Source organism: Cynocephalus volans, chromosome 1 (genome assembly GCF_027409185.1).
Source record: "Cynocephalus volans isolate mCynVol1 chromosome 1, mCynVol1.pri, whole genome shotgun sequence".
Taxonomy (NCBI): domain Eukaryota; kingdom Metazoa; phylum Chordata; class Mammalia; order Dermoptera; family Cynocephalidae; genus Cynocephalus; species Cynocephalus volans.
Genome location: NC_084460.1, coordinates 183,141,136 through 183,155,721, shown reverse-complemented (window position 1 = coordinate 183,155,721; position 14,586 = coordinate 183,141,136). Strand labels below are relative to the sequence as shown.

Genomic DNA, 14,586 nt, shown 5'->3' with positions numbered 1-14,586 from the left:
TTTGAATCTCAGGAGAGACAACCCAGCTTCTAAGCCTCTACAAATCTGTTAAGCCCCTCGTCCTTCCTAAATATTCTGCAATCCTGAACTGCATACTTACCTAAAACATTCCTCAAAACACCTCATCATATAATCCCAGAGAAAGTCTGTGCTCAGGGAAGTGATCAGCAAATTCACCGTCTTAATGATCTCAGAGGCATTTCTGTTTTCTTTGATTATACTGTGAAAGAAAGGGAGGAAATAAATACGTGTATGAAAAATCCTGAATTAAAACAGAACTGGGTGTGCAAAATTTAACTCATTTCACCATTTACAACTTCTTTCTAGAGAGGCTGACAAACCCTTATAAAAATATTACTGTTCTTACATAGAAGAGTGTTTGCATAAAACCATTCTAAATATTTATATTGATGCATTCTCTTACAAATAAGTTCGTAGAGCTACTATAAAAACAGTATGATATAAAAAAGCAGTTTTAGTCCAATTGTAGGTAATTAGATTCTCTGTTGGTAGAATAACATGGCAAAATTCAGCAGGAAAATTTGGCTAAAATTTTAAATGTACATCTTCTATAGCTCAGAGAATCAATTCTAGAAATTGATCCTACAGAAATCCTTGCCCAAGTACACAAAGATGTATGCAGAAGCATACCAGTGCAAGGCTACTTAAAAATATTGAAAAAGTAGAAACCATCTAAAAGTCAATCAGTAAGAGATTGGTCAATCAGCCAGGATTTATTAAATAAATGATAAAATCCTTAACAAGGAATCTAAGACAACCATTATACTCCATAGGAGAGTAGTGTAGAGCTACTCACAACTTGCATTTTAAAAAACAGGCAACTAAATAGCTAGTCTAATTCCATCTTTAAAACAAAAGATGGGCATCTATGTATTATGTATAGCGTAAAAGTGTGGAGAGAAGTGAAAATGTTTTTCTCGGAGGGGTGGTGGATTATGAGTGGTATCTTTCTCTTGATACCTTCAAATATCAGTAAATTCTACAATGAGCATGTATGACTTTCATACTGGGAAAAACAATAAACTACACTCATTCTGGGAAAAAACAGTGAACACTAAGAACTCTTGGTAGGTACAGTTACAATTAATAAACCAGAAACATTTTAGAATTGATTTAAATTTTCAATGTACTCATGCCAATTCAGGCAAAAAGAAATTATATCAAGAATACAGCAAAAAGGAAGAGGCTATATTACCTTAAAAAGAACAAACAAAACAAAACAAAACAGGATTTACTGATAACTGCACACTTTAAGCTAAGCCACCTGTGGTCTCCCAAGCCCCTCCTGTGGCCCTGCTCTCCCCTCCCCGGCTCCTCTCCTGAACTTGCTCCCTCCCGTCTTCCCTTCTTCTCTTCTCCCTGCAACTCACCTCCTGGTTATACTACAGTTTTTGCTGAAAGATTTTCACACTTGATCAATGAATACCAGCTGGGGCTGGCCAATTTGCTCATTTGGTTAGAGGGGGGTGTTGATAACACCAAGGTCCAGGGTTCAGATCCCTGCACTGGCCAGCCACCAAAAATAAAAATAAAAAAGTAAATACCACCTGTACATCCCAGGCTGAGGAAGAGACTAGATCCAACTCCTTTTAGATTCTTCACAGGACTCAATAAGGAATAGTCAATTCATGCTGACTGACTTAGCATAGATTATTTTAGTGAGTGGTCTGACCTGCTGCATCTCACTTTCTCTAGCACTTCACAATTTATAGTAAACAACAGAGAAAAAAAACAATAGCACTGGGGAGGGAAAAAGATGTGTGAAGTTAGAGGCCAAACCCATACCTTATCAGTGAATTTCCACTCTGAGTGTAGCTAAGTTTAAGATCAGAACCAAGGGCATCTCTACAATAGGAATAAAATGCTCTGATGACTTCGAGAAACAAATTCCCAACCACTTGAGGCCCTGCAATTAAAATGTAAATAGTCAGAAAAAGACTAACAATCCATTTTAAGATCAATAAATGACAAACACGTAAAACATATATAGAGTGACTATATATAAAGACAACTTATATAGTCTAGAATGTACAGAAACTTAACTATGGTGGTGACAATGACAACTTCACCCGGTGGAATAATATTCATGAAGACAGACAACATTTTTGTGGGCACTGTTCTAAGCATTTACTTCTGTTAACTTACTGAATCCTTGCAACAGCCACATGAACAAGCTCTGTATTGCTGTCCCTGATTACACATAAGGTGTCTGAGGCACACAGAGGTTAAGTGACCTGTTCAAGCCAGATTCTGCGTGTGGAGGCAGGGTGTATGCTACATGTGCAAAACCGCTTGGCCAGAGACATCACTCAATAGAAATATCGACAGAGTAGGGCAACTTCCCTATTCTGAATTCCTTTAATCATGAGCTATAACAACACAAAAGAAATAACACCATTGCTGAAAAGCTTATAAAGATGGCATGGAGAACTGGATGAGCTGCATGTTAGAGAAGCTTTGTCACCCACTGGGCAGTAGATGGGGCAGGAGGTTGCTGCTCCTCACATGGCAACCACACGGCTGAGGGCCTGCCTTCTTGCCCACTTATCCAGGGGGATGAAAACATGATCAATTTGGAGAAAATGAGGGCTCTGTCAACACCACTGTGTAAAAAGCAATCAGTAGACGAATCAAGTCTTTTGCATTTCCTTTTCACAAAATCAAAAGCCTCTGAGGAAAATACTTTCATGATAATCCTCATGTGTATTTTATCTTCAGCATAAGAATGCCAAATGTTTTTTACAAAACAAGAGCAATTTTGTCACCCTGATTCATGGAGGAGGAAATGAGGTGTAGCTAAAGTCTAGCAAGAAAGGAATGGACAGGAACAAATGAGTAAGTGTGCCTTCTAGTTCCATATAATCTACTCCTTTCCTTCTTAAGTATATCTTCCCTCAGACAACTAAATAATCAGACAGAGCAAATTAAATGACTGTATGATTTGGCAGAAGCTTGACAATCATCCTCTTCCAGAAAATACAACCTAGAGCCCAAGCTAGCAGCAACTTTTACTTGGCTCACCACGGTGCATGGTTTTGACGTAAAACATACATCTCCAAAATGCTAAATAATATTTTCTTCTTTGAGTACTTCCCTGAGTTACATGGCAAGCTCCCAATACATTTATATAATTTGTTTCCCTTTTTAGACTAAACCATGACTTCTCAGAGCTTCAGTTACTCCAGGCTAACAGAAAAATCTACGTGTATCATCACTGGTGGACTGAGCTGGGAGGGGAGGAAAAATCTGAACAAAGCACCTTGAGGTGGCGCTAAGGGGCAGAGCATGGAAGAATAAACGCTTCCCACTGGGACTTTGGTAAAGAGCGGTTAGAGCTGCACAAGCCTTGGGATAAACGCTCATCTTTGTGACATGGGCAAGTGTCTTGGGTTGGGCTTATCTGAGCACAATCAGTTAAACATCAGGGTCCTGACAGAGAGAGCTGAGGCTCCTGGGCGGCCTTGAGCAAATGACCTACCTTGCTCCACCCCAGTCTCCCTGTAAGATGGGTATAGTGAGATAACCCACCCCAGGGTTGGTGGAGGGGTGGAGCTATGTGTGGGACATGTGGGAAATGATGTGTGCAAACCACCTGGCACAAAATAACTGCTCAAAAAAATGCCAGCTGTTATTATTAAAAACCAGTGAAAACATCCCAGGAACTCAGAGTCTCTCCCTTCCATCTAACTTGACTAGAAATTTCTTTTCCCCTTTTACAGCTCCAGAGCCTTGCACTGTTCCCACCACATGGCAGATGCTCTATGCTTGTCAATATATCCCAAGGCCAGAGAAAGACAAGCACTCCACCAACGTCCTCAGTGCTCCTGTTCTCTGTAGACAGCAACCAGAGGTGGGCACACCCCGGGCACTGAAATGACACCCGCAAGCTTGCAGTCCAATGCAGAAGGTGGGGATCTTTGCCCCGTCATGGGGCTCTAGTGACCAGATGTGAGATCTTACCCTGAATGAATATTGCAGCAACATTTTTTTTAAAGCAAGGAAGAGAAGGTCACTTTTCTCAATTGATACTCACAGGATTGTAATGTGTAAGAGGAGACCCTCTAGTAATCAGTCTAGTTCTATTCCTTGCATTTTACAGTGAAAATATTTTCACTTCACACAGTGAAAAGAAGTGGCTTACCCAGGGTCACAAGGCAAAAAGATGGAGGGGGTCCCTACTTACTGGAAAATAAAACCAAAGCTCATTTGAAGTATGACACTGGCTTTAAAAAACAGTCTTAAAAAGTAAACACTGTATGTGCTCTGTAAGCACATGCACAGATGTGCACAAAAGTATTTTCCTAACAAAAATGTTCAAATTAGTGGGCAAAACTTTTAAGTGGCTCTAGATATGATCACTGAACCGTATGATATAACTTCGATTCGTAGATTTCAAAGATTAAATTATGTTCAAATTGACCTTTTGATTGTATCTCATCGTGTTTTAACTCCCTGAGAATAGGCCACCCGTATCTGGTACAGGATAGTGCAGCATTTCTAACAGTACCTATCTCTGGCTTGTCAAGCAGACTGACAAGGATGCGAAAAGGCTTCAGGTATGCGTGATGGCGCTCCTCGACATCGGCGTCTGAGAACTTCTGATGCAATATTGCAGCCAGGCCCTATTTTTAAAGAAAGCAACACATTAGGATATTGTATATAGTAAAGTATGACTTCATCAGTTCTTCTTGTTAAAGACTCTGGGATAGAGAGAAATCCAGCCACCCAGTACGAGATAAGTACACTGCGGTTCTCCAAACCATGTCCTGAGGAATATGCCCAATTCTACCAAAGAAGTCTCATAAAGAAATCCACTGAAGAATCATGATCAGGAATGCTCTGAACAGTGTTGACTTCTCAGAAATGCTCCTTTACCTCAACTAAAAGATCCTTGGAGTATTTTTCAAAAAAATAAGAGGATTGGTCTTCGTAAGAATTTGAGATTTCAGATTCTGGCACAATGGTATTTCCTTTAATGTCTGAACCTATAAAAGAATAAGCACCATTAGCTGTAAAGAGATCTATACTTTTAAAGGATGTCATACTGTGCAAAAGTCTCATGCTCTTATATTTTCTGAAATATAATTCCTCCAACAGAAAACCAAAAATCAGATCCTGAAAGACCAAGTCACATTTTCTTCTTCTGATAGTGTTGTAGCTAAGGATCTGACAGGCAGAATTCCATCTCAGTGGGCTTCAATTTAGTTTGTCCCAAGAATTCAGCCCAATTGTTTTTTACAAGTAGAATTACAAGGTATACAACAGAATGAGGGTCACTTGTACAATCCAGTATTTATTTAGCCAGTACTGCATGAGATCAAGCTATTCTCATATATATGACCTCATTTTGTACAAGCAAAGAATCTAGGGCCCCTGGGGACACAGCTAAGCGAGGTGTAGCCGGTGCTGCATGCAGGACCAGCGTCCTCTCCACACAAGCGTGTCAAGTCCCATTAGGAGTGGAGCTGTGCATTTAACAAAATTATCCTTTCGATAAAAGTCCTTAAGGAGCCTATAAATATTCTCAAAATCCTTAGTAAGTTTCCATGCAATGACTTCTGAAAGTTTTATAGCTAGCGAGAAGAGAGGAAAAAAAGACTGAAGAGAACTTCCTGACTTTGGTGTGTTAAGACCTATATGTTGAGAGTTAATAAAAGCTGTGAAGCCCTTTCACGATTACTTTGCACAACACTTTTTTCTTAAGTAAAATGATTAGGAGACTTCAGAAAATTCATTTAAAACCTGCAATTTCCTAGACTATGTCTTTGAAACCTTCCTACCAACTGCCAAGGGTGCTTTGCCCACAAGTTAACAGGCTGTTCATAAAAACACATGCTCTCAGACACAGAAACGCAGCCCAGGGGTTCTCAGGCTCTCCAAAATTATCCAAATACCTCCCAAAACATTCCCACTTACACAAACCCTTCTTTATTTACACATATTCCACAACATTCATGGGTATCCTCCACATATACCCTCATCCTATGAAACTTCTCTGCAGCAACAGGCTTCTACTTAAATAAGGTTTGGCTACAATTTTTGTGGTATTTCAAGCTCTTAAGATGGAATTCAGTTGGCATTTCTAAAATTCCATTTATTATTTCCTCTTTAAAAAAAATTAGCTGCAAAATAACCAAAGCTATGTGTAGGCAGTACACCTCAACTGACCAGTGATATATTTAGTCACCGTGGTATATTTCCACACTTCATGATTCACAAATACATCACAAAGATCAAAACTTATTCCAAACATCAGCAGTAAAAGGTTTCACATTAACTATGACTTGAAATGACTGTGTACTACTCAGTACCTAGTAACCATGCATAGAGTCTTCTGTTCAGAGACATATCCCTTCTCAGGAGGGTCTGGGTAGCGGCTGAGAGAATGTGTACAATATCAGATCTGGGCAGGGGGATGGCTCTCTCACTGGAATCCTATTAGAAGGACAGAGAAAACTTTACTGCAAGGGAATGATAAAGTAGATTATTGACTTTTTGACAGGCAGCCCTTCCTTAACTACCTACAAAACTTTATCTCAGAAAGGCAGATCTCAAAAGGGTTGGTTCTTTACATGCTGCCCATGGAAAGAAGCTATTCAACATCTGCTATAAAAACACCATCCTCACAAAAATGAACAAGGACCTTTAATTGGCTGAAAGCAAATAGTGCTCACTGAGCGGCTGAGCTCTCCTCTCAGGACTAAGCTGCTTGAGATCTAGGCCTCCACCCCATGCCTTGGAAGTAGCAGTAACTTACACAAAGAACATACACTACTCACCAGACAGGTATAAAATGGGAAGAAAAACAGAACAATTTCCAGATTATTTCTTTGCACAAGAACATTTGAGTCCAACAGTGATGCACATAAAGATTTTACCTGTAAATGATAAACAACATTAACATTTTATTCCGAAGACATGTAGCATCGTTTTCAGGCTACTCTTTACAGTCATAAAATGAAAGTAATTTTACTTGGGCATCTTGACACCACCATGTTAAATCATGCAGAAGAGAGTACTAAACCACAGGTTGGGAAAGCGTGGGTTCCAGCTCTAGAGGTTGGGGGCTACATGGCATCGGGAAGATGTTCATCTGCACACCTCACCTGTCCCACCTGAGAGCTCAGATGGTCAGATACTAAGATCTTGAGCTCATGATTACAGAAAGGATCCAACAGAAACCTTAAGTTACACTAAAATTCTAAAGACATATGGTCAAATAGATTCCAAATCAACTCAATATATATTTTAAGGGTCTTTTCTGAATATAGGTAGGTATAAAACAGATGTATCAGGTAAATTCACAGGCAAATGCTCATAAAAAGCTATGAGAATTGAGAAGAGAGGAGAGCTCTTTTTTCTTCAGCAATGAAGCCGGTGGGAAAGCTGAGCTTTAAGGATGGGAGGATCCACACAGACTGTGGAGGAGAAGGGAGGGGTGGCAGATGCAAGAGGAGAGACTAGGGCAGTTCTGAGGAGTGTCAAGGACAGATATGAGCAAAGCTATGCTTTAGAAAAGCAAACCTCTTAGCAACTGATCAGAACTGGATGGGTACAAAGTGGGATGGGGAGAAACCAGTTAGAAAATTATGTTTTTGTCCAGGAATAAGACATGAGAAGCTGAAACAGGGCCATGAAAATGGAGAAAAACAGGAGAAGGTGATACTGACAAGGCAGGAAAGAAGGAAACTTATTTATGGGGGTCTCCTATGTTTCAATCATTGTGCAAAGTACTTTCCATTAGATTTTCCTCTCACTCCTCAGAGAGACCCTGTGAGGTAGATCGGCAATCCCCACTTGGCAATGGGGAACGAACTCAGAGGGGTAGTGATTTACACCAGACTGCAGAAGTTTTCAATCGTGGATTCAATTTGAACATTTTTAAGGTTGAAGTGTGGGTACACCACCAGGTGGCGACAGACAGCCAAACATTAAAAACATAAGAAGTAGGTTTGGGGAATCTGGGAAGTCCCCATTTTTCAAGGTCAGGAGAAGAGATGTCCTTGACAGGGAAGAGAGCTTCCCTGAAGGGCCTGGAGAAGGACACCTGAGGCACCCCAACAATCCAGGTTTGAGAGCAGCCAAAGTTGCTGAGGATGGCAGAAACAGGACCAAGAGCTGGCTTGTGACAGAGGTCATGGGACGAGAGAGCTTCATTGTGTGGGTGGGCAGTGGAACCTCAGACACAGGGCATGGGAAGGAAAGGAGATTTCAGCCAAAGCAGCAGACTCTGTACAGAGGCTTTCCAAGTGCCATTCACAGCTAAGTGTATTGCTGAGCAGTTGTGAAGTCTCCAGAAGGGACCTCCCTGGGTGTGAACACACTTATTTGAATATGTAAATTTTATGCACATGTTTAAAAAACCCCTCCCATCCATGATTGCATTCTGCCACAGCAATGCCTCTTCTTCATCTTGCTCAGCAGCTCATTATTACATGTACTCTGAGTCTTGGACTGCCTCCCTTTCCTGCGCTGCTCCCTGATGCCCCTTTGCAGCCCTAGCAAAAACCTGCACATGAGGGAGCCATGCCTGTGTCCCCCATAAGGGCAAAGCACCCACCGTGAGCTGATGATCGGTCCCCAGCATGTACTTCTGCTCCTTGCCAGGCGAGTCCCTGTTGATGTGGCCCACCACAAAGAGTGAGGCGGGAAGGCGGATGGATGGGCTTGCCAGGACACTCCCCCAAAGGGCAGCGTAAAACACCTCCTTGCCCACCACAAGGGACAGTCGCAGGAGCAGCGCATCTGTTCTGTTGAGAAGAGATGAAGGAAGCTGAGGGCGCGGCTCATCTTCCCACGTCTCCCAGCACACCGCCCCCTCAACCCGGGCGGATCAGCACAGCAACTGGCCATGGGCTGGAGATGGGCGTCATTGCTTGGAGCTGTGGCAGCCTATCGCCCTTCGGTGTTTGTCTGCCTGCCAGCTGTCATACTGAATCTGAATTTGCTAAATAAACATGTCACAAAGAGGCACAGACTCTTGATCAACGGGAAGCATCTGACCGGTGGCCACCATGGCAGAAACCTGTCTCCGCCCCCAGCCTTCCATGGATGGATAACGCAGTACTCATGGAAAGGCGGCTCCACCAGCAGAAAGGGGATGAGCCACTCTCTATAAAAGCATAAGGAGTCCTTCATGTGTCAAAAAACAACAAAAAAGGCTGATGTGACTGACTGAAGACACAAGCAATTATAAAGACACCACCAACCTGAGCACAGCCAAAAATATGCCAAGCAACACTGACTGTAGAAACACTGGGGACAAATTCGCCTGGGCCTCCCACCACCGTGCACCTTCCACGAAGCCTGGAGAGGAGTTTTCTTTCCCTCTGCCCACTGCACCTGCATACGTGGACTCCCATCCTGAGGAGCTCTTGTGTGGAGGCCCCACATTTATTTGTCTCTTATCTTCACCTACATCTCCCATGACACCCAGTCAGCACCTTCCCTGCTCGTGGTGCACCTGCAGCTGGCTAAGGTGCTGGCCCTATCAAAAGAGAAGATGCCCTGCAGGCTGGGCAACAGCACCTGCTGATAACCCAGCAGAGGCAAATTCTCACGAAGGGATTCCACCACATGAATGAGCTAACTCGATGCCTGAAGGGATTCATTTCTCACATGCTTCCTATGCAAAGAAGACAGAAAAAGATGCTAGAAGGACTAGCCTGGGGTGACGTGGCAGTTCACCCAGGTTTGTGGAGTTGGCCCTCCTGATGCTTCCCAGCTGCAGGACCCGGGACGAGTTTAACCTTTGTGCATGTCTGCACTCAGCCATGAGACAGGGAAAAAGCCTTGACCTGGTGGAGATGTGAGGAGGCGAGGGTCTCTGTGTAAAAAACTCAGCACGGAGCATAGAGCCAGCTAGAGCCACACCACCTGCCTGCAGTAAGTGCGAGGTCTACTCTGTCTGCCAATGTGTTCCAGTGCCTCCAGGAGCATCTGACAGACAGCTGGCACTCCAAACACCTGTCAGAGGAATACCACTGTTCCCTTTTTTTATAACCCACATCATCTTCAGCTTACTTTTCCTTAATCAGTGTGTATAAAAATATTTCAGACAAAGATATCTACTACCTTTTTATATTAAAAAAGGAATTTTGTTCTTAAAAATGAGTCGACCTGGGCCGAGCCCGTGGCGCACTCGGGAGAGTGCAGCGCTGGGAGCGCGGCAACGCTCCCGCCGCGGGTTCGGATCCTATATAGGAATGGCCGGTGCACTCACTGGCTGAGTGCCGGTCACGAAAAAGACAAAAAAAAAAAAAAAAAAAAAAATGAGTCGACCTTTTTGTCTCATGAAATATTTGTAGGAAATGATGCATGGCATCATCTTAAAAAAAAAAACAAAAATGAAGGGGGTAAGTAACAGTCAAATGTTCTGGAAAAGTACACAGAATGGTCTAGTGGCTGAAGTTATTGACTGGTCTCCTATTAAAGGCTGCACAAACAAATAGAGCCTATCTTTGCCCAGCTCTGAAAACAACGTGGCAAAAGCCCTAATATTAGGCAGGGGCACTGCTTAGCAGGTGCAGTTATAGTGAGTTGGGCCAGATGGGTCACCGTGTCCCCTGGGCACATGCCTGCCAGGCTACCTCTGCAGGGCAGATTGGATGGTCCCAAACTAGGAAGAGATGCCTACAGTAACAGATGGATTTAAGAAGCCCCTGGAGTACTCCTCTCTCTACAGGATCCCTCACTTTTACCAATGCTTAGATAAAACCCATTGCAAATACCATATTCCCAAAGTACGTTCCATGGAACAATGGCCACTACAGATGTTCCACAGAAGAGGGGTTCCACTGTCAAAAAGCCTGGGAAACACTGCATATGCTATCCCCCATCCAATATTCAGAGTGCACTGGCTAGTTTCCTGTATTAAAGAAATGAACCTTTAAATTCTTTAAATTTCATTCTATGCTAAAAAAAAAAAAATTAACAGGTACTAATGATTTAAATGGTCACAGTGTAGAACACTGCAAATACGACACACTTTTGCTATGGGAGAGCAAAATAACTGGCGGTAAAAACTAAGTAACTTTCTACTACATAAGAATTACTCAGATCATCTTATTTGTTAAATTCCAAAATCAGTGTGCAATTTAGAGTCCAGAACTCTAAACCTTCAATTCAAAATCAGCCAACCACCAAAAGAAAAGAAACCCTCAAACTCCCAAACCCCTCTACTCATCCCTCCTCATTCATCCCAGTTGCTGTTCTTCTGTGTTTCCTGCAAACACAGCTCATTCGAATGACTGAACTGCTCCTCTGTACTCAACTGAGAGCCAGTGAGCAGCATGGGGCCGGGCACTCTAAACTCCAAGCAGTTCACAACTTTGGCTCTGCAGCCACTTGCCAAATGGACAGCCATGGAAAGCTGAGGTGTCACAAGGCCACACAGCTCTGTGGGATCATCTGAAATTGAACAAGCAGGGTAGTGACAACAGCGCCCCGTGCCATAAACTGTAGGTTGGACAGTGCCAAAGAAGGAATAAAAAAAGTCTAGAACCAGCTGAGATCATTATGGTGCCTGGAACCAACCAAAAGAAATATCAATAAATACTTTTCAATTATTTACATCAGGGTTTCTCAGCCTCAATGCTGTTGACATTTGGGGCAACTGTGTGTACTGTAGGATGTTTAGCAGCACCCCTGCCCTCTATCCACTAGATGCTAGCAGTACCCGCCCTGCCCTCAGTTGTGACAACCAAAAATGTCTCCCGATACGAGTACTGTCAAACATCCTCTGAAGGGCAACATCACCCTCAGGTTGAGAACCACTAATTTAACGGAAATTTCCAGTGAGCCAGTTTTTGCTTTCTTGCAAACCACTGAAAGCCTTCACCTCTCCTCACCTTCTTGGAAGAAGAGTTTAGTATTTTCCTCTTTCTAATCCTGTTTTCTTAGTGCAGCAAAACACAGCTACAAAGCTATTTCACAGGCATTTTGAAAAAAGGATTTCTGGCCTGTCCTAGGGAATTTACAGGCCTCAAAGGGTTAAAAAGCCAGAGTGAATAATACATACTAACGCTGGCCAAAATTTCCTTTTCTTATGGTTCACTAAAAAGCACAAACCAGGAACAGTGTCTGCCTACATAAAAACATGTGAGTCACCCCAACCTTCATTAACCCCCACCTAATTTACCCCTTTGTGATTTCTACCAAGATGGAAATGATCACCTCCTTGCCCTCTCCCCTCCCTCCATTTGCGGTCTCTGAACAGTACTTGCTGGGGGCTTCCTTCAATTCCTAAGCACTTCGCAGAACAAACAGTTGCCAAACTGTCTCAGACCAAAATGGATACGACAACAAAAAAAGCTGTGCAGTCACCTCAACTACTGCACTTGCAACATACCCACTTCAGAGACTGTATCACCTCTGGCCAGCATCTACCTTGGAAAGCTGATAACTAACAACTTGTTGGTGCTGCAGATACTGGACTTGGTTTTCTCTCGCAGCCAGATCTATTCAGTGATTCACGCAGCTTTACTCAGCTCTTGATTCAATGTCAAGAAATCACAACATTAGGGAAAAATCATCAATGTTAGGCAACTTTAGCAACTGTTCAGATGAACCTTCATTTATCAACAAAGGGAAAAAGGGAAAAAACACTCCAACTATTTACACGCTTCTAGTGTGATTCACACTTACAGATTTAAAGGACTGTAATAAATGTTGTGGACTAATGGGTTTTTCTGTTAGATGATGGAAAAAAAATCTTTATATGCACATATATAAACATGTATACACACACATCTGTTATCAGAATATTAATGTAGCAGAACTTCTAGAAAGATCCTGGGATGAGGAGTCAAGGGATACGGAGCCTGGTGATGGTCCTCCTGGTGCTCCTAGTGACCCTGACCACTCTTTAATGACACATACTGCCGAGCCTCGCTGTGTGCCAGCCACAGTGCATGGTGCTAGGCTTCCAATGGCAGCAAGACAGGTTCCACCTCCTAAAGAAACAACTGTAAAGGTGGGTTCTCCATCAGGAAATGGAAAGCCACCACCAGTCTATGTGAAAGCTTGAAATGGTTGAACTGCAAATTTCTGGTTAGGTTTGTCAATTCCTACATGCTCAAGAAATGCATCCTTGGTCACTAGCCACAGCCCTTGAAACCATTCTGAATGCTTGGTTTCTTTAAGGGTTGCACTCCAAATGGACCCTAGATTGATTCCTTGATTCCACCCAGTCCCCCGTACTTCCCAGTCACAGCCAACACCACAAGTGACGTGGCTGGGGCCTCTGGCACAGGGAAGTGTGAGCGGTGCATTGTGTAATCAAATGGAAACTTCTGCAAGCACACAGTCACCAGTCATTGCACATGAGCTCTTAAAACAGGCCCAAATAACAGAGGTTTATCACTGTGGCATCTCTTGGAATAGTTAACATGCTGGAAGTGAGTTCTTTCTTTATAATTCTCCAGGACAAAAGAACACTGTATATTCATGAGTCTGAAGAGATACACATGCTCTCCCATTCCTAAGTGGTGACAAAAAAAACAAAACAAACAAACAAAACCCCCAAAACCCTGCAGAAACTTGTGCATATGGCTCTATGAATTTCTCAAGGTAGGGTTGAAATCTGTAAGACATTCTGCTTTGGTCATACCATATCACCTTTTCAAGCCCTGCCCACCTATAAACCTGGCTCTGCTTTTTGATTTAGAAGCAGACTGGAACACCTGAAAAAAGAAAGTCTTCAGAATCCTGCACTTGTGGGCTGGAATCCCAGCTCTGCCACTCGCTGACCATGGTGCTGGGGACCCTTTCTGCCTTCTGTCCCTCACCTGTAAATGGAGCAGATTCCCAAAGCACAGCAGTTCAACGTGATAATATGTACAACATACACTGCAAGGGCCCGGGAAGGGCCCCTTCGTTCCTCCACAGATGGAGGCATAAGAGTGTGTGTCCGAGACGGTATGGGTAACTCTGTGATGGGACAGGATGCCATGGGAACCCAGCACTATGGCCTCCCTTGCTAACTAGCTACGCTCATCTAGGTAAAGGATCTCATCTCTCTAGGTCTGAGGCTTCCCCTGAGATAGACATACAGTGAGGTTCCCAGGAGAACAGGACCACTTTGTCAAGTACAGACCACCAGAGAAATGTGAAACATCAACCTGACCTTCCCCTCTTCATGCACCTGTGCGCTGCTTTCCCATCTCCTATAAACACAAACCCGGACATGCAAGAGCTGTCAGCACTGGACAAGACCGTCACCCACCTGTCATAGATCTCAGAGCCCTCCTCAAGGCCAGGCAGCAGGCCAACAATGAAGGCCTGGAGGCTGGGCAGGAGCAGCTTCTGCAGTGGGAGGAAGTATTTCTCGTACAGGCCAAGCAGCACGGGCCGCACTGACATGGCCGCGTTCGCCAGCAGAGGAAATAATCCACAGCTTTGAGGAAGACAAATTGGGGGAGATTAGATACCTCTTCAGAAATTCCAAATGACCCACTTGCCAAAGGGAGTTTGAACAAGCAAACAGCCAGCCATTTTAACTGGTGATATAACAGCAATCCATAATTAACAATGATTTACTGCGTGTTATCAAATGACTACAAGAGA

General features: G+C 43.2%; 1 protein-coding gene across 3 annotated transcripts in view; it reads right to left on the bottom strand.

The window, feature by feature from the left end:
• DOP1B (DOP1 leucine zipper like protein B) overlaps nucleotides 1-14,586 on the bottom strand; it is a 103,845-nt gene that overhangs the window by 54,110 nt on the left and 35,149 nt on the right. For all 3 annotated transcript variants that reach the window (XM_063100697.1, XM_063100704.1, XM_063100711.1), the window contains exons 4-11: nucleotides 14,246-14,416; nucleotides 8,582-8,771; nucleotides 6,801-6,899; nucleotides 6,333-6,456; nucleotides 4,897-5,006; nucleotides 4,529-4,643; nucleotides 1,807-1,927; nucleotides 101-220 (exon numbers count right to left, since the gene is read on the bottom strand). In XM_063100697.1, the coding sequence (XP_062956767.1) occupies nucleotides 101-220; nucleotides 1,807-1,927; nucleotides 4,529-4,643; nucleotides 4,897-5,006; nucleotides 6,333-6,456; nucleotides 6,801-6,899; nucleotides 8,582-8,771; nucleotides 14,246-14,416 (1,050 nt within the window). The remainder of the gene's footprint in view (nucleotides 1-100; nucleotides 221-1,806; nucleotides 1,928-4,528; nucleotides 4,644-4,896; nucleotides 5,007-6,332; nucleotides 6,457-6,800; nucleotides 6,900-8,581; nucleotides 8,772-14,245; nucleotides 14,417-14,586) is intronic.